At 41.1% G+C, this 21,262-nt stretch overlaps 1 protein-coding gene across 1 annotated transcript in view; it reads left to right on the plus strand.

Annotated features, from left to right (window-relative positions):
• PCDH15 (protocadherin related 15) overlaps nt 1-21,262 on the plus strand; it is a 2,056,285-nt gene that overhangs the window by 1,418,343 nt on the left and 616,680 nt on the right. The window contains exons 20-21 of the mRNA XM_029609778.1: nt 9,187-9,492; nt 17,364-17,588. Coding sequence (XP_029465638.1) covers nt 9,187-9,492; nt 17,364-17,588 — 531 coding nt within the window. The remainder of the gene's footprint in view (nt 1-9,186; nt 9,493-17,363; nt 17,589-21,262) is intronic.

Raw genomic sequence — 21,262 nt, forward strand, 5'->3', positions numbered from 1 at the left:
AGGCCTAGATTTATCAAAATGTGGTAAATACCGCATATGATAGCAAAAGGGGTGTGGTTTATGCAAATATTCATTTTATTGCAATTTATGCTAATTACCTATGTGAAGAGCTAAGTTAGTGCAAATTGCAATAACATTATCAGGCTTTGCAATAGGTGCCAGGCCTGTTGTATTTCCTGCATGCAATGAGAGAGAGAGAGAGAGAGAGAGAGAGAGAGAGAGAGAGAGAGACTGGCTATGATGTCATCTCCCTAGATAGGTATTTGTAGATAGGTATTGAGGTTTAGGTATTAGTGTAGGGGGTTAGGGGCCACTTTGACATTCAAAGTGAGACTTATGAACAGAACATTGCACTCTTGTAATGATTTGATTTCCTTCGGAGTGAGGAAACTCACCCAAAAATGAAATTTGTACAATGTTCTCTCCACCTAGCTTGATGTTACCCAGGTAGAGAGTTCATCAAGCTAGGTTGAGAGAACACTGCCCAAATCTCATCTTGGAGTGAGTTTCCTCACTCCGAAGGTCATCAAATCTTCACAAGAGGCCACTGTTCTGTTCGTACGTCTCACTTTGAATGTCAAAGTGGCCCCAACCCCCTCTACTAATACCTAAACCTCACCTTGAGTTACTAGGTGGGCCTACCATAGGGATACAAATACCTATCTAGGGAAATGATATTATGGTCAGTCTCTCTCCCTCCCTTTTCCCCCAAGGACTAGCCCTATCGCATGCAAAAATGCCATAGCACATATTGATAAATGACCCCCTAAGTTTTGTACCTGAAGCAATGGAGGGTAAAGTGACTTGCCCAAAGTCACAAGGAGCACCAGCAGGACTCAAACCCTAGTTTCCTGGTTCATAGCCCACTGCTCTAACCACTAGGCTATAGATATCCTTCCTCTGCTCAATGGCTACTCATCTTTGAGGTTGGACTTTTGCCTATTATTATTTTGTGCTTATTGCTTGAATTAGTGTTTACTCATAGCAAAATAACTTGAAAATTGACAACTTCCCAGTTTGAGGAACATAGACTACACTGGGCTATGGTGGGGCCATGCCTGAATCATCAAAGTATGTGCATGGAGGTTATTTTTATCTTCTTGCACATACTTCCTAGTGGGGAGTTAGTATTTGCAAATTCTATGGGTACTTAAATACTTGCAGACTTACCAGATAAGGGATTTTCAAAGGGAAATCCTGTGGAGTTTCCTCTTGAAAATTTGCTGGCAAGCCTTTGTATCTGATTGCTTGCAAACTATACAGGGGACTGAAATTACTTCTCCACAAGGCCAGTGGGACCATTAGGCATACTATAGGGTCACCTAGATGTGGGCAGGGCACTATAGTCCAACGCAAGGGTAGTATTTTTGCAATATAAGGAGGATAGAGAAGTGTGCAGGCAATGGAAGACATTGTGGGGTAGATTTTCAAAGGGGTACGCACGTACGATACGCGTGTACCCCCTGAAAACCTACCCCAAACCCCCCTGCGCGCGCCAAGCCTATTTTGCATAGGCTCGGCGGCGTGCGCAAGTCCAGGGGCTTGCATGGAGGGGTGTGTCGGGGGGCGTGGTGCGAGTGACGCGGCATTTTGGGGGTGGGCCCGGGGGCGTGGCGCCAGCCTGGGGGCGAGGTCGAGGCCTCCGGACCAGCCCCCTAGTCGGGAGATGGCACACCAGCAGCCCGCTGGTGCGCGCAGATTTACGCCTGCTTTCCGCAGGCGTAAATCTGCCAACAAAGGTAGGGGGGGTTTAGATAGGGCCGGGGGGGTGGGTTAGGGAGGGGAAGGTGAGGGGAGGCGGAAGGAAAGTTCCCTCTGAGGCCGCTCCGATTTCGGAGTGGCCTCGGAGGGAACAGGCAGCGCGCGCTGGGCTCGGCGCGCGTAGGTTGCACAAATGTGCACCCCCTTGCGCGCACCGACCCCGGATTTTATAAGATATGCGGAGCTACGCATATCTTATACGCATATCTTTTGTTCGCGCCTGGTGCACGAACAAAAGTACGCCCATGCGTACATTTATAAAATCTACCCCTGTGTGTCTAAAGAGGTGGGTTTTGTCAGGTGAGGTTGGGGAGAGAGCAAGAGAGAGAGAGAATGAGAATGATGTGATGATGATGTCATGATTACATCAGTGCCTAGGGCAACTGGACACCCTTGCACCGGCACTGTTCCTCCAAATGACCAAAGCACTTGAGTTATTTAAAATTGATGCTTACTTAAGCCCAAATTTTCAAACAGCCACACATGGCTGGGCCATGCAGAGTGCACTGAGCGCATTTCACAAACAGCCCAGCCATGCAGTATTTCCCAGTACATGCAGAAGTGCCTGCCGTGTGCATAAAAAGCAGGAGATATGCATGTGGCCAGGCCGGGCACATTTTAGAAATGGCCCAGCCACGCACGTATCTCCTGGTATGTGCAGAAGTGTTGGATCATCAAAAAGGGGCAGGGTCTGGCTGAGCCCGAGGGTGGAGTAGGGGCTGGTTAGGACAGCTTCATTTTTCACTGTCCTGGAAAGAAGGATCCAGTGAGGGATCATTGGAAACACTCCGTTCAAGAGGATAACATTGTTAAAAGGGTTTCAATGAGGAAGCATTAGAAGATATTCATTAAGAGGATTGTGGGTATATGAGATGAATCAGTAAATGAGGAGATAAAGGAGAGAAGGGATATCTTATAGACTAGCTCTCCTGGGATTGTTAAAGTGTGCACTTTAGGTTTTTTAAGAGGGGTTGGGGAATGTATGTGGTATGAGTGTGAAAGATTGTGTGTGGAGTATGTTTTAAGATAATGCCTTTGAGCATTTCTGGCATGTCCATGATATAAAAATTATAGGAATTGATGTGAAAATGTTTGTATGACTTTTTGTAATTTGTACATGAGTTATGAGAGTGTATAAATTAATAAAATTGAGAAATATAAAATGTTGGTATGTAATATGGTGTGAAACTGATGTTTATTAAAGATTGTATTAATATTGAGTGTAACATTGGAAAATAATACTAATGTGATTCCCTATACAAGGAAAAGGTTTGTCAGGGATTAGGGAACCAAAATTATCTCTGTGTTGTAGTACTATGATTAACTTCACCAGATAAGTATAAATATCACTTCTTATCTTGCTAAGTTAATCAGATAAATATCACCATCCAAATTTACACATTGCCTGTCTTCAAGATTTCCAGCTATCTGCTTAGCCAGATAAGTGGGGAGTGCTAAATGCAGCCACATATTCAATGACTGCTTTGTATCCATCTAAATAGCTTTGAATATCTGGCTTCCAGTGTGTCATGAACACCGATGGCACCAAAAGAGGGGCGACATGCACCAAATTATAGCATGAAAACCCAAGGGCATAGAATGAGTTATGGAAGCAAGAACAGTGGCATGAAGAATCCAAAGCATAGAAAAAATTGCATGGCAGCAAGTAGAGTGTCTTGAATGAATCACCAAGGCATGCTTGCTGACTTTGTACACTGAGAACTTAGTGCAAAATTCACACACAGAAGAATCAGTACAGAGTCACAGTGTCACTGACTCTTTTATCAGTGTCACTGACTCTTTTATCAGTCACTTGGTCACTTTGTATGTGCTGCAAGAGAAAATCAATCTTTTGTATGTGTGTCAGTTTCTGTCAATGCCTGTTTGTTACATTGACACATACTGCCTGCTGTAAAAGAGAAGTACAGTCTTAACCCTACTGATATACAGTTACATTGTAATGCTCAGACAAAAGATATATATTATCCTGTTGCTAGCAGCTCAGTTAGGATAGAGTAACAAGGATTATAAGAGCACATCTTGTTTTCTTCTTTAAATCTAAAACTTGATTCCTATCTTTTCATTAGTACTAGAACTTTGAAGCGATGAGCTTCAAATACTTTGGCTATTCTTTCTGAGATCCAACAGAGGAATAACTGAAAACAAAGTAGTCACTGGCTTCTCATATTTCTCTTCTTTCACTTTCATCTAAAAACATGATGAAATCTGTCCATGCAACTACCAGCTGGGACAGGCTGATTAGAAAAAGTAGTGGAAACAGTCCAGAGGAAGGTGACAAAAATGGTGTGGGGTCTGTTTCAGAAGACCTATGAGAAGAGGCTGAAGGATCTACATATGTATAACCTAGAAGAGAGGAGGTGCAGGGAAGATGTGATACAGATCTTCAAATACCATGACCGATATTAATCATGCAGAAATGTTCAATCTTTTCCATTTGGAAAGAAAATGGTAAAATTAGGGGACACAATAAGAAACTAAGAGGGATGACTCAGAACCAATATTAGGAGATATTTCTTCATGGAGAGGGTGGTGGATGCCTGGAATGCCTTAACAGAAGAGGTGGTAAAGACAAGATCAGTAAATGAATTCAAAAGGGCATGGGACAAACACTGTGGATCCCTAAAGACTTGAGGTTGGAAATGAAAAAAAGGGGATAATCTGCATTGAGAGGCAGTTATACCCTTAGAACACATGGAGTTAACCTGTATGGGGTGACAGTTACTACCCTGAACAGAATGCATGGGGATAAATTGCATGAAGTGGCAGTTACTACCTAAGCAAATTGTTGTGCAGTCTGGATGCACCATTTGACATTTATCTGCTGTGATTACTCTGTAACTTTGTTAAAATATGATGCATCCTTCATGTCTCATCCCTAACCAGCTCTATTCTTTCTGGCTTTGCTTCCCTTTAGACTTTAAAGGGACTGACCCAAATGAGCTAAAAATGGGTTCAGATTTTTTGGGGGACCATGCCATTCAGTTCAGATGACTCAAAGCAAACCAAAACTTGACTCACTCAGATTACATTTCATGTTTGAATTATCCAGATGTATAGCCTTACTCCTTATTAAGCATGTTTTGTAGTATTAAGGTATAGCAGAAGCAAAATCCATATTTATATACACTTTAGAATATAAATTAGTTTAAATAATTGTATTCTGGAGATTAATATGATAATGACCTTCTAGCAAAGGTAAAAAAGATCAAAGTTAGACAGGATTCCTTTCTGTTAGTAAGAGTGGTAAAGAAACACTAGGATTTTACATTTGAGTAATACCAGTCTCACCAGAGCTAAACCATATTAATGTGATGAACAGCAGAATAGTTTCCTGAATTGTTATGAACAATGTGTTGTAGTATAATGCTCATTAGAGTTCCATAAAAAAGAAGTTGCCCTTTTGGGATCTGCACTGTTTGCAGTTAATTTGTAATTACATTGAAAAAAAAAAGTATTCTATTATTGTTAATGGAATTTGGAGCATCTTTGTCACCCTTATCTAATGTATCTTCTAAACCTTTGTTCAGGAAAAAAAAAATCTGGTACAGTTCCTTTATTGGATTTGGGGTTTATGTGAACAGATTAGTTGGAAAACCCAGTGAATATGTCAGTTATTAAGGCTAACTGGAAGCTGACATTGTTCTGAAGCTAGTCAGGAACTGAATTTTTAGAGAGCTGTTTCTTTTCCCCTACAAAAAATATTTGATATTTATGGATCTGAAAATCCATAAATATTTCAAGGGTCTACTCAGCTAGATAACAAAAATATTTCAAGGGACTACTCAGCTAGATAACAAAAATTATAGATATTGAGATTTACCTCACACTTAAGAGGGGATATTTTATAACTGTCCCTATAGGGGTAAAGTCTGCATGTACCTTTGACACAGACTCATCCACACAATTTATAACTTGTGCAGGTGTGCTTACATGCAAATACAGCTCTGCCCCTATAATTAATATTGCCAGTGCACTTAAAAGTACATGCAAAATTTAGTTGTGTGCATACTTTTACAAATACTGATCCCAGGGAATTTTTATAACAGCCATTTACAGTATGTGCATAAAATGTTTTATGCTTGTAAATAGCTTTGAAAATTTGACCCTAAATACCCATATAAATGTCATATTAGAACATAAGATAAGAACATAAGATATGCCATACTGGGTCAGACCAAGAGTCCATCAAGTCCAGTATCCTGTTTCTAACCATGGGCAATCCAAGTTACAAGTACCTGGCAAGTACCCAAATTCTTGATGAATCAAAAGCTACTATTGCTATTGCTTATTAATTACCGTAATAGCAATTTATGGATTTATACTCTAGGAACTTATCCAAACCTTTTTTAAACCCAGTTACACTAACTGCTGTAACCACATCCTCTGGCAATGAATCCCAGAGCTTAATTATGTGCTGGGTGAAAAAGAATTTTCTTTGATTTGTTTTAAATGAGCTACTTGCTAACTTTATGGAGTGCTCCCTAGTCCTTCTATTATCTGACAGAGTAAATAACCAATTTACATTAACTTGATCAAGTCCTTTCATGATTTTTTAGATTTCTATCATATTCCCCCTCAATCGTCTCTTCTCCAAACTGAACAGTCCTAACTTGAAACTTCTTTAGCCTTTCCTCATAGGGCAGCCATTCCATGCTCCTTATTATTTTGGTCACCCTTCTCTGCACTTTCTCCAGTGCAGCTATATTCTTTTTGAGATGTGGTCGCTAGAATTGCACATAGTATTCAAGGTGCGGTCTCACCATGGATCGATTCAGAGGCATTATGACATCCTCTGTTTTATTTTATTTTCCCTGCCTAATAATTCCTAACATTCTGTTTGCTTTTTTGATCGCCACAGCACACTGGGCCAGCAATTTCAATATATTATCCATTATGATGCCTAGCTCTCTTTTCAAGATGGTAACTCCTAAGATAGAACCTAACATTGTTTAACTACAGGAAGGGTTATTTTTCCCTATATGCATCATTTTGCACTTGCCCACATTAAATTTCATCTGCCATTTGGAAGTCCAGTATTTTAGTCTTCCAAGGTCCTCCTGCAATTCATCACAATCTGTTTGAGATTACTTTTTATATTTTTGTGTCATCCGCAAATGTGATAACCTCATTCGTTGTACCCTTTTAAAGATCATTTATAAATATACAGTATTACAAAGCACCAGTCCAAGTACAGATCCCTGAGGCACTCCACTGTTAACTTTTTTCCACTGTGAAAACTGACCATTTAGTCCTACTCTCTGTTTCCTGTCTTTTAACCAAATTGCAATCCTCAAGAGGACATTGCCTCCTATCCCATGACATTTTAATTTTCTTAGAAGCCTTTGTCGAATGCCTTCTGAAAATCCAAATATACCACATGTACTGGTTCATCTTTATCCACATGTTTATTCGCCCCTTCAAAAAAATTTAAGAGATTTGGGAGGCAAGACTTCTCTTGGGAAAATCCATGTTAGCTGTGATACATCAAACCATGTCTATCTAAATTTTTTGTGAATTTATTCTTTACAACAGTTTCCATGATTTTTCCTGGTACTGAGGTCAGGCTCACTGATCTATAGTTTGCTGGATCACCCCTGTTTCCCTTTTTAAATATAGGGGTTACATTGGCTATCTTCCAATCTCAGGTAAATTGGAAGATTTTAATGATATGTTACAAATTAATTGAAATAGGTCTGAAATTTAATTTTGAGTTCTATCAGAACCCTGGGGTGTATGCCATCCAGTCCAGGTGATTTACTACTCTTCAGTTTGTCAATCAGGTCTACCTCATCTTCCAGGTTCACTGTGATTTGGTTCAGTTGATCTGAATCATCACCCATGAAAGCCTTCTCTGGAACATGTATCTCTCTAGCATCCTCTTCAGTAAACACCCAAGCAAAGACATCGTTTAATCTTTCCTTGATGGCCTTATCTTTTCTAAGTGCCCCTTTAACCCCGTCATCATCCAGTGGTCCGACTGACTCCCTTGCAGGCTTTCTGCTTCAGCTATATGTTTAAAAGTTTGAATTGTGAGTTTTTGCCTCTATAGCCAACTTCTTTTCAAATTCTTTCTTAACCTGTGTTATCAATTTCTTACATTTAACTTGCCAATGCTTATGCTTTATCCTATTTTCTTCTGATGGATCCCTCTTCCAATTTCTGAATGAAGATCTTTTGGCTAAAATAGCCTCTTTCATCTCACCTTTTATCCATGCCGGTAATTGTTTTGCCTTCCTTCCACCTTTCTTAATGCGTGGAATAAATCTGGTCTGTGCTACTAGGATGGTATTTTTTAACAATGTCCATGCCTGTTGCATACTTTTTACCTTTGTAACTGCACCTTTCAGTTTTTTCTAACTATTTTTCTCATTTTATCAAAGTTTCCCTTTTGAAAGTTTAGCCCAACAGCTGTTGATTTACATACTGTCCCCCTTCCAGTCATTAATTCAGATTTGATCATATTATGATCACATTTCTTTATACATTTTTTGACCCTGATAAAGTTACTGGCTTCTTAATTAGTAAGTCTGAGAATGTTTATGAAATTGAAGTAGAAACCTAAATAAATGTCTCTTAAGGTTGCATCTTGTCATTAATGATTTTGTTAGAATAGTAGCTAATACATAGCTTTTTTTGATTAATCATGTTTTTCTTTTCTAGATAGGGAGAGGCAGGAGAAAGTACTAAATCCTATAATCTGCAGTTTTAATGATATTAAGAATTATTCATTTTTCTTCCCTAGATATTCTCTTCTTGACATCTTAATTTTCTTTACTCATGAAAATATTTGTAACAATCCCATGTGTAAAATATTTGAAAACTGTATATATATCTTTCAATTTACTGGTTGCATGTCATTATTTGATAGTTGACTAAGATTATGAGGGCTCCAATCTGTGGATTTTATATATATATTATTATTATTTTTTTTTTTTTTTTGCCTTTGTTCTTTGCCCTAGTTTTCTAAAATAAAAATATGTGTGACATTTAACTTGATTTTTTTTAATATGGGTATATCCCTTCGAAAATTACCCTTTGTATCTTGGTGAGTTAACATAAAGAACATTTTAAAAGTGTAAGCATAAACCAGATCCTTTTTCCAAATCACGGCCTCATATAGCAAGTGATTAGTATTCACTTACAGTAGTAGTCTTTAAAATAAAAGGTATATTATGTCGTCCTGAGTTTGAATATATGAGATGAAGAAATGTATACATTTTATGTTTTTTTTTACTATTCATTTAATATATTCCTAATTGTGCTAAAATAGAAGCAGCGTATTTTAAAGTATATATCTCTACAGCAGAGATTAGAATCAAGCAACACAGATGCAGAATGTATATTCAGTGAAACTTCTTTCAAATGGGGCATTATAAATAGCTCATTATTTGTCTTTTCTTTCAGGCTACTGACCCAGATGCTGGAATAAATGGCCAGGTATACTATAGCTTGGCAAATCTCAACAGTGTTTTTCGTATCACTTCCAATGGCAGCATTTACACAGCCGTTAAGCTAGACAGAGAGAAAAGAGACTTTTATGAACTTATTGTTGAAGCAACAGATGGAGCTTTGGATCCCCGCCGTTCCACAATAACATTGGCAATCAAGGTCCTCGATATTGATGATAATAGTCCAGTATTCACAAATGCTTCATATATGGTTGTTGTACAAGAAAACCTAGCCCCTGGGTTAGTCTTTCTACAGATTGAGGTAAGGCATTTGTTTATATATAGAGTATGGACCAAAGTGGGTCATATAATTTCATGTTAAATTATCTCCTAGTATGGGTTAAAGAGACACTGGATTCGTCGATTTTCAACCTAGACTTCCAATATTTCCAATAGAAATATCAAGAGAAGAATTATGGCTTAATCTGCTATAAGCCTTCCCTAGTATGACAATGCCTGGATCATTTATTCTTTCTTTAAAAAGTAGAAGCTCATGGGAAGGCCCTATGAGAAAGGTCATTGGGAGTGGGTGCTAAACTTGACCTTTTAGTTTAGATTAGTTTATTACCTGATTAGTCATACATTTTACATTTGTAAATCAGATTGATATACAATTAAATTTAAAACTAACATCATCTTTTAAAACAATAGTGAGACAAAATGTAAAGAAATAACAAAACATAAGACTAGATTCATTAAGGGTTTCCATTCATTTTGTGTCTAAGGAAAAAACTCTTAAAGGGAGATTTTAAAAGTGCTGTGTGCATGCCCATAAACGTATGTATCTCGCTGCGCACCAAAAATGTGCACTATTTTATAACCTAGACATGTAGGTTATAAAATACTCTCCACATGCGCAAGTCTGGAGTTGTACACACATACATGCATGTGCAACTTTGCTACTGCTCCTTGTTAGGTGCAGGAGAACATCGGGGAGAGGGAGAGCGAGAGAGAGTACCTCTTTATTGGGCTCAGTCTGATACTGTGTGTATGGACCATTGTAAAGGGCACTTTGATTTGAGGTGAGTTTTTGAGAGATGGGTTGGGGTTAGGGGGTGTTTTTACAGACACATTTAGAGGTATCCATTGTAAAATTGACCTCATTAAAGAAATTTTGACTTTATAAGTGTTGAAAAAGGGTTGAGTTATACACTGCAGCTACACTGCTTTTAAAAGCATGCTCCAGGGTCCCCTACCATGTAACTTTTCTTCTGCTATGGATGGCGTGTAAGTCATAAAACAAAAGAAACATAGGGATATGCATTTGTTTTTCATGAATTAGTCAATTTCAATGAAATTGTCTAATTCATTCTGGTTCCGGAGAACCGAAAAACGAAAGCAAATTTTCCGAAATTTCAGAAAAATTAGGTTTTTTGGTTAGCACGCACTAACTCCTATTAATGCGTGCTAACTTTAAAATGTTAGTGTGTACTAACCCGAAAATTGGGCCCTCCCCCCCCCCAAAAAAAAAGCCAGAACCGTGGGAAAAATGAAATTTCCCGCGGCGGGCCAAAAACGAAGCCCGAACCAAAGTGCAGTATCTCTGCACATCTCTTAAAGGAAGTACAAAGATCAGTGGGGTTTTAAAGGTCAGGGCTAACATGAGAGAAGGGAGGCTATTTAATTAGGGGAGTTAGGAAGTCCTATTGCTTACCTGGGCGAACTGGGAATGAACTGGGAAAATGGCCAATTGCATCGGCGTGCATGGCATTTAAAATCCCCCCGCTTATGCTGTAGAAGCTGCATTTGCACACACATTTACATTCAATCAGTCTATTTTATAATGTGCCAACATATACTACGGTAGCATATGTTATAAAATGACTGCATCCTTGGGTGCGAGCCGGCAAATGTGCGCCTGTAAGCCTGTTTAAAAGTTACTGTCCCTGTTTCAATATACAATGGAGCTGCAACATTCCTCTATCCAGTGGGGTGTCTTCACTGAGTGCCTGCGTAGGGATGGTATCTTCACAGAGGAGGCTCTGAGGATGGCTGAAGAGAAGATTTATGGTAATGGACTTCTGGGAAGTGTAGAATATAGAAGAAAGAAAGAAATTCCCTCTTTGATGCGTGGCATGGTTGTGAGCCTTTAGTGCTGTGGTGTAGCTGATGCAGCCTCATAGGCAAACCTATGAGGCCTACACTGACAGCTGACAAACATGCTCTGAAATGGGACAGACTGGAGCTTCATCTATATCAGCTGCCTCCCCTGCAGGTTGAGCACTTGGGTTCTGAAGGCTGGCAGAACTTAGGTGGGTCCCTAGGGTGATAAGGTAAGCAAGAGCCCAAGAACATGCTGAGGTCAGGACAGGCAGCAGACAGAAGATAGCTGGAACAGGTCAAGGGTTGGTGCATGCAGCAAACAAGCATATTCAGGTCCAAGGCAATGGTCTGGTCCAGGTGGCACAAAAGCATGGTCAGGTCCGAGGCAATGAACAATAACAGGAGATCAGACTGGAGAATGGATGAAAACAGGCAAGGAGACACTGGATGAGGTTGGCTGGGCAAGGCAAGGCTAGGTGAGATGGCCTGGGTAAGGTAAGGCCGGATGATACAGGTTGGAAAAGGCAAGGCTGGATGGGCAGGCAAGTTGGACACAGGAATGCAGGAACAACAAAAGCAACATCCACTGCTCTAGGCAGAAGATCTGATGCAGAGGTGAGGAAATGTTGTGGAGTCCTTGCTTAAATAGCCCGGCAGGGCTGATTTTTATCAGAGGGCACCAGGAGTGAATACCTGCCATGGGGTTTTTATAATGAGGGCAGGTGTACACGCACACCAAAGGAAGTGGACGGAGGTGTCACAATGATGGCTGCATCTTGCTTCAAAGGACCCATGTATGAATAGTGACATTGCAGCCACGTTGGGAGGCCTCTGGAAGTACTGGGGATGAGCTGGTGAGTACAGCCAATTGTGGGCTTACTCCACGGCTGGCCAAACAGAACAGAGTTTGAATCTGATACAGCTAAAACTGCCCTGGACAGTAAAGAGGGTGAACATTAGGGATGTGCAGAGCAAAATTTTATGTTCATATTTTTTATGTCCGAAAGGGGGTCCCACTTGCGGCCAATATGGACATAAAAAAAATCCAATGAGTTGGGTATATGTACATATGTGCAAAAAAAAAAATTAAACCCCCTCACCCTCCTTAATCCCCCCCCCAGACTTACCACAACTCCCTGGTGATCGAGCGAGGAGTGAGGACGTCATTTCTGCAATCCTTGGCGAGAAGCATGTGACGTCGGTGGCACGTCGAGTGACGCGGCGTCACGTGATTCCCGGCTCGTTCGCGCCTGACGGCTCGTTCGGCCCAAAAAGAACTTTTGGCCAGCTTGGGGGGGCCTCCTGACCCCCCCAAGCTGGCCAAAAGTTCTTTTTGGGCCGAACGAGCCGTCCGGCGCGAACGAGCCGGGAATCACGTGGCGCCGCGTCACTCAGACGCGACGTCACGTGATTCCCGGCAAGTTCGCGCCGGACGGCTCGTTCGGCCCAAAAAGAACTTTTGGCCAGCTTGGGGGGGCCTCCTGACCCCCTCAAGCTGGCCAAAAGTTCTTTTTGGGCCGAACGAGCCGTCCGGCGCGAACTTGCCGGGAATCACGTGACGCCGGCGTCACTCGACGTGCCGCCGACGTCACATGCTTCTCGCCAAGGATTGCAGAAATGGCGTCCTCACTCCTCGCTCCATCACCAGGGAGTTGTGGTAAGTCGGGGGGGGGGGGATTAAGGAGGGTGAGGGGGTTTATATTTTTATTTTGGCTCAACAATCGCGATTTCCCACATATCGAACATATCTATGTTCGATATGTGGGAAATCCGATCGTTTATGTCGAATCAATTTTTTAAGTAAAAAAAAAATATGAGTTGCGTTTTACTAATGCGGTCAATCCGAATGCACACCCCTAGTGAACATAACCTAGGAGGTACGTATGCAAGCTAGCAATCATATACTGGGGTTTATAGGGTGGAAATGGTACCTGACCCAAAGACCATACCAGTGCTGGGGGTATAGAGGTAAAAAGAAAGTATAATTTAGTAGTTTCTGTGTGCATACAGAAAATGTGGCCACAGTAAACTGAATACTTTCCAGGTTAGACAATCATTTCCCAGCCATCACTCACTAAAGCTTTACATTTTCTACCATTGCACAGGTGTGCAGAATGTTTTAATGCAAAGATCGACTTGTGAGCTGGAAAAGTCTTTGTTATAACAACTGCTTAATGTCAAGTACATTCATCTGATTTCCCCCCTGTATAGGAACCCTGGTAGGTTATGAGGTCTTGGGAGGTCAAGTGACCCTCTGTATTTCACTGGAAGTGGAATATTGATAAATATGTATGTATGTGTGTGTGTGTGTGTGTGTGTGTGTGTGTGTGTATGGTACTACACAAATTAGTCATTACATTTATACTGGCAGGTAATTAATATCACATTCTTTTAGAAAATGCTCACTTGGAGGGCCAGTAGATTACAAGGTATCTAGGTTTCCCACAACTCCCATAGCTGCTTCCAAAATGATGCTGAACACCATCCATTCTGCTGCAGAAAAGATGATTTGGCTTCAGGCCCCTTTGCTCTTATCTGGGTTTTCTTCCACTTGATGAGATGTCAGAAGTCCTGCCACTTATGGCTTAGTTCTTTCAAACTGCGGCTCATACCTAACTATAAGTGGCTGTGCACATCCAGGCTATTTTATAACAGCGTATGTTATAAAATGGCTGCATCTCTGGTCTCGTACTGAAGCACATTGTACATGTACGCCTGTTTGAAAGTTACTATCCCTGTTTGTACCTGAGTCAGTGGAGGGCAAAGTGACTTGCCCACAGTCTCAATGAAAGGCAGTGGGATGTGAACACTGGTTTCTCTGGTTCATAGCCCACTGCTTTAACCACTAGGCTACTCCTCTCTGATCCTTTGCAACTTCTCCACCATCTTCTGCATCCCTGTCCAACCTTTTGTGAGATGGGCTCCTGGCCTACAGCAGATGCTGTAGCCACAGAGACAAGCTCAGCAGCTATTAGCAGTTCAGCTGTAGGTGTCAGGAAGGATCAAGGGGAGTCTTGGCCTCCCTCAGCCAGCAATAGTTGGCCATCCTGAGGACCTGTGTCTCTAATTCCGAGGGAAGAACAGGGAAGAGGCCCTGTTAGTAAGGGGAGAGGGATGTCAGTATGTGCAAGCCCAGGGCCTCTTGTGTGGGGGGAGAGAAGGGACTTGACTGCCACAACTGAGTCTCTAGCTGGTGGTGGTGGTGGTGGATGTGATGATGGTGGAGCTGGCTGCTGTTCCCCGGTGATAGCCATGTCTGCTACATGAGGACGGGCCAGGCCCTCATTGTAATCTTTTGACTCTTCCTCCTATGACAACAAAAAAGTGGTATCATCTGTGTGTCATTTCATATTCTTATATGCTCCAGTGTGATGTTCATGATCATGCAAGCAATTAGAAGGCATTCCTTTTCTGGGAGAGGTGTAGGCAAAGGGAAATGCTCCTAGCTGCATGACACCATGTCCTATAGATTGTGGCAAAACTATTTATTTTTTCATTGAGATACAGAAGTCTCAGTTCAACATTATTTTACTATATGGTGCCTAGCTAGTAATATAGGCTTGGCAATAGACTCTGTGTCAGGATAGTTTGTATTGGTGTGCTGTCTACATATCAAGGCACCCAGTGTAAGGGGTTTTCTAGGATAGGGAGGATATACTTTCCCTGGTAATATTATTAGCAGTCAGTTTTAACATCCTCAAGAGTTTGTTACTAGTCCTGAGGGTCCAATACAAGTCATGCTTCATGACACTGGTGTCTGTGACCCAAAGAATTAGCAAAGTATTTTTGCATGAGGGTTTGTTAAAGCTGAAGGCAGAGACAGGGTCTTGCAGAGTAGAAGAGCAATAGTGGGGCCAGTAATGGAAATAAGACATAGAGAGAACCATGTTCAAATCCCCTCAATGGCCATATCATGAACTTACCTCCAGCCCCACCTCCAATGTTTCCGGCACAACTCCCATGTCTTCTTCTTGAGGTCCTCAAACTATACAGAGAAATAGGAATACAAAGTTTAATGTGCACAGTTGCTTCTACTGTGACCTCCATTTTAGCATGTGTCTATGTTTACAACTGACATCTGTAGTTAGAAACATGACTTTTTGCGCTCCCTTAATTCACCTAGAAGTGATGTCTTGTCACCAGGCCCAAACATACATCAGAACAAGGACAGACCTTGAACCACCATAGTATCCATTTTCATGAGGGAGCTAGCTGGCCAGTCCAGCAAATCGTAATACCCCTTTCAGATAAATGATCATTTAAATGTGACTACAAAGAGCATATAACTATGCAAAGTAACTGGAACTATACAACAGGCCCAAATATCTCCATTCTGGAAGAATTACGGTGGTTTATTCTGCTATAGAAGCCACCATTAAATCTATTATGTATCCCAGAGGAAGTTCTATCTCATAATCAGACCCTTGCTATACTTGTGACTATTGGTTAAAGTCTGCTTTTATTCTCCTTATCTACAATTTCATTCTTGTTTTATATAAATTAAGCACTCCATATATATTGATCATGCCATTGATCATCTGTTGCAGTAACCTTACATACATATTGCATCTTGCCCACCTAATGACCCCCATCCCATACCCATAACCTAGTGCCACCTAGTGACCCCCTGCAACCCCTTAGCAGTCCCTATCCCATCCCCATACCCCCTAGTACTCCCCTAGTAACCCAACTTACACAACCCAAGCACCCAACTCCTACTACCCACAATCTACTTACCCCACATGGGTAGAAGGTTCCCTGCTTGAATTCATGTTGCAGGTCCTTCTAGGCTGCCTTATCACCCTTGTGTTCCTGCAGCCTCCTCTAATGGGAAAAAGCATATTCTCATTTGTCACCACCAGGGTCACCATTTATGGCATGTCCCTGGTAGTGAAATTGGGCTGGTGAGCCAGCGAGGTATCGTGGAATAAGCCCATGTCTGAAGAAGTGAAAGTTGCACATCACAGAAAAACATGCACTTGTATGATTGACATGTAAGTGTATGCATAGTGTTTGTGTATATTATATTTTGCGCATATATACGCATGTTCATTATTAAATTCAGGTACATGTGCATGCGAGCCGATATGCATGTGTTTGTGGGTTTGCACACTTTTTAAAAAAAAATTATCCTTTTAATATATACTAATAAAAATCCACAAAAAAGTTGTAGGTGATACCGTCATATTGGACTAACTTAATACATTTGTGGCTAGCTTTCAAGAGCTATGCTTCGTTCATCAGGACAGAAAAGAAACAGGAAATTTACACTGGTTTAGGTAGTATACAGTCAGCTAGATATTAGGTTTCCTGCATAAAGAAAGTTACAGATTGCATTACAATTGCAGCTATCAATCACAGACATAAAATAAAACATTACAATGAACAAATTGACAACTCAGTAGGTAAACATTTCTAAAGGAAAGAATATTCCCTTAATAACCTCACAATCCAGTTTTTAAAAGGGAGTTTTGGAACTTCATAAGAATGCAAAATAATTGAAATTAAGATGATAAAATATGTTGAAACAACTATAAAAAGGACTTAATACATGTATTGGCTCTCTCACCCTTTATCAGATATAGGTCCCCTGTACTTGTAAAGTTCTGCTAACTCTGTCCCATCCCCTCACTGAGCTTTAATTTTAATACAGTCTGTAATTTCCTAACATATGCAGGCAACTTCATGCATAACTGAATAGATACTACTTAAAAAACCCCAGTGTAACCATCCTGTTTCTTCACTGAGCTGATGAAGGAATAGCTCTTAAAAAACAGTCACAGATGTATTGAGTTATGTCAATCAAATATATCATTGATAATGTTTTATATTGGCTATATTGATAATTGATTGACTCATATATTTAGATTATATTTATATGTGATGCATATTTAATTTTGATTTAACTGTTAGCTGCTTTAGGTGGTATTTTTTTACCAGGTTGGTGGAATATGAAACTAAATGTATCATAATTTGTTGACACTTCTTTTGAGTCATAGAAGGAAATGAGCTAACAATCCTAATAAGTTTCAGCAATGTTGCCTTTGTGATCTCAATATTGGTCAAGCAGATGTCCTAATCCTATTCCAGGCAAAAGATGCAGATCTGGGTGCAAACATTACCTATCGCATACGAAGTCAGGAAGTTACCCCGCTTTTTGGATTGAACCAATCAACAGGAGAGTTATATCTTTTAAAATCTCTGGATTATGAGTCATTTGCTGGAAGAGAAGCTTCTTATACTTTTCTAGTGGAGGCCTTTGACAGTGGTGGTAGTATGCCTCCAGGTCTTGCGACGGTCACAGTACAAGTGAAGGTAAGGGAAACACTCCTTTAATTTTATTTTGACGATATCCTCTCTATAAACAATGACCATATTAATAGACCTGATTCAAGTATTTGCAGGAAGATTGCCTCATCTGAATAGTGCGGAGACAGATACTGCCAAAGACTGGTATAATTTGTCAGTTTGGTGGATTTAGGTGTGCATCTCCTTTCTGTGCAGAGGGTGCATTTCTGCTATAGGAGTTATGAAGCAGACTCAGTGTAAGTGAAAGTAATCCTATTTGTAATAAAGGTTTTGATACTTGCTCTTACAACTGTTGCTGCATTTCTTATTTATTAAAATACTCTAGACTCATTCTTTTCATGATCCTTTTCAGTATATTCCGAGAGACAACAATTTCTAAAGGAAAGGAAAAAATAACAGTCAAGAAGTGCTGGCACCATAAATTATATTGAAATGCCTATGTAGCTTCCATTATTTCCTTTGAAAGGAAAAATGTATGCTTTAATTTTCTTCTGGAAAATCATGGGATCTGAGACCTTGGGCCTCGGCCTGGTCCCTGGCCTGATGCATGAAGATCCAACTCTAAGGAAAAGGAGTTTTGTTCTGGTCAACTCAACTATCAATGAGTAACTGTGGAAACCTGAACATTATTCTATATTATTCTCATGTAGCTCTGAAAGCTAAAAGGCCTTTTGAAGAGTTCTAGAGAAGTCCAGTATGATTTGGAAACAGACTTAAACAGCATAAGTACTGTATCTGCAGATGTGTCTTTGATAAACTGAAACAATGTTTGTTTGGATTTTTTGCTTGGAGACTGTCTTTAATTTTTTTCTACCTGCTTGAACTTTTGAATACTTTTGAGTATAGCTATTTTTATGTTTGGAACACATCACCTCAAGTTGTTGGATTGTGATCCTCTTAGGGCCATACAGTTGAATCCTGTACCCATTCACAGAATCCACATTTCATCAATTCTGCATCGAATGATTCAGTGCTCATTAGGACTGGAAAGTGTAACTCCCTTTCAAAGGGGGGTGGGGGGAAGGATTACATTACATTTCAGGTTCAATTTATTTCCTTTTAACCGAGTACTAATGACTTGCAATCACTGATTCAAAAGCTCTCAAGGGTCATATGTAAAAATAAATGTATATCATTTGCATAAATTTTGTATGAAATTCTTAATTCTTATATAATGCCATCTAATAACAATAGGTAAATGTTAAATAAAATAGGTGACAGAGGGACTTTCCATTTCAAAGTGGCTTTGGTTTAAAAGAATGGTCAGCAACCATTACTCTTTCATTCTATCACCAATTTGTTGGTGATGTTATAGCAATATTGGGTGGTCAACTCTGGTTCTCAAGAGTTTCTAACTAGTCAAGTTTTCAGGATATCTCTAATGAATATGCATGAGAATTATTTGCTTGTCCACTGCTTCAATTATGTGCAAATCTATTTCATGTTTATTTGTTAGTATTATCCTGAAAACCTAAAGGGTTAGGATCCCTCAAGGACTAGAGTTGCCTATCCTTTATCTAAATTCTCAAATGTTGAAGATAGATAACGGAAGGCCTGAATAAAAGACATAGCTCTGTCTTTATCATAATGCAAGCTATTCATCATGCTATAGTCTGGAAAGGAGGCCATATGGAAAGGATCTGAAATTGCATATTTAGAAAATTATTAGAAAAATGTACATTACACTAGCTATGAGATTTTCTCAATGAATATAGACTCTTTGATACTTTTAGTGTGGATTTAGGAAAGGACACAATACCAAGACATTATCAGTGCCTCTACAGGGCACTATACTTTCTGTCTTTGTAATCACTACATTTTATAGTATTTCTTATAAGGTTCTCCTTGAGAGACTGTAAACTTTCATAATAGCTGGGAAGGTTGTGGAATGTTTCATATCTTTTCAAAATGATTGATCTCTTCAAGTTAAAGTGAATGAAAATGTTTCTATCTGAAAAGTTTTAGATTGCAGGGTACCTCACATGGATCAGCTTTGTCAGCTAGCCTTTTTAATATTTATTAGCTACTAGGGATGTGAATCGTGTCCTCGATCGTCTTAACGATCGATTTCGGCTGGGAGGGGGAGGGAATCATATTGTTGCCGTTTGGGGGGGTAAAATATCGTGAAAAATCGTGAAAAAATCTAAAATCTAAAAATCGCAAAACCGGCACATTAAAACCCCCTAAAACCCACCCCCGACCCTTTAAATTAAATCCCCCACCCTCCCGAACCCCCCCCCAAATGAGTTAAATAACCTGCGGGTCCAGCGGCGGTCCGGAACGGCAGCAGTCCGGAACGGGCTCCTGCTCCTGAATCTTGTTGTCTTCAGCCGGCGCCATTTTCCAAAATGGCGCCGAAAAATGGCGGCGGCCATAGACGAACACGATTGGACGGCAGGAGGTCCTTCCGGACCCCCGCTGGACTTTTGGCAAGTCTCGTGGGGGTCAGGAGGCCCCCCACAAGCTGGCCAAAAGTTCCTGGAGGTCCAGCGGGGGTCAGGGAGCGATTTCCTGCCGCAAATCGTTTTCGTACGGAAAATGGCGCCGGCAGGAGATCGACTGCAGGAGGTCGTTCAGCGAGGATTCCGGCGCCTCGCTGAACAACCTCCTGCAGTCGATCTCCTGCCGGCACCATTTTCCGTACGAAAACGATTCGCGGCGGGAAATCGCTCCCTGACCCCCGCTGGACCTCCAGGAATTTTTGGCCAGCTTGTGGGGGGCCTCCTGACCCCCACGAGACTTGCCAAAAGTCCAGCGGGGGTCCGGAAGGACCTCCTGCCATCCAATCGTGTTCGTCTATGGCCGCCGCCATTTTTCGGTGCCATTTTGGAAAATGGCGCCGGCTGAAGACAACAAGATTCAGGAGCAGGAGCCCGTTCCGGACCGCTGCTGTTCCGGACCGCCGCTGGACCCGCAGGTTATTTAACTCATTTGGGGGGGGGTTCGGGAGGGTGGGGGATTTAATTTAAAGGGTCGGGGGTGGGTTTTAGGGGGTTTTAGTGTGCCGGCTCACGATTCTAACGATTTATAACGATAAATCGTTAGAATCTCTATTGTATTGTGTTCCATAACGGTTTAAGACGATATTAAAATTATCGGACGATAATTTTAATCGTCCTAAAACGATTCACATCCCTATTAGCTACCTCTAGGTTTTGTAATTGCTACTAGGGATGTGAATCGTGTGCCGGATCATCTTAACGATCGGGTTCGGCTAGAGAGGGAAAAAAATCTGATCGGTGGTGATGTGAATCGGAATCGGTTCCGATTCACATCGTTATTTTATTTTTAGTGAGGCCGACCCTTTAAAATTGACCCCTTACCTTCCCCCACCCTCCCGAACCCCCCAAAAACTTTTTACGATTACCTGGTGGTCCAGTGGGGGCGTGGGGACTGATCTCCCACTCTCGGGCCATCGGCGCCATTTTGGCTGCCACTCAAAAATGGGGCCGATGGCCCGATAAAAAAAAAAAACCACCCGACCCTTTAAAAATGACCCCTTAGCTTCCCCCACCCTCCCGAGCCTCCCAAAACATTTAAAAATTACCTGGTGGTCTAGTGGTGGTCCCGGGAGTGATCTCCCGTTCTTGGGCCTTCGGCTGCCACTCATAAAGATGGCGCCAATGGCCCTTTGCCCTTACCATGTGACAGGGTATCCGTGCCATTGGCCGGCTCCTGTC

This window comes from Rhinatrema bivittatum, chromosome 7, assembly GCF_901001135.1.
Source record: "Rhinatrema bivittatum chromosome 7, aRhiBiv1.1, whole genome shotgun sequence".
NCBI classification, from domain to species: domain Eukaryota; kingdom Metazoa; phylum Chordata; class Amphibia; order Gymnophiona; family Rhinatrematidae; genus Rhinatrema; species Rhinatrema bivittatum.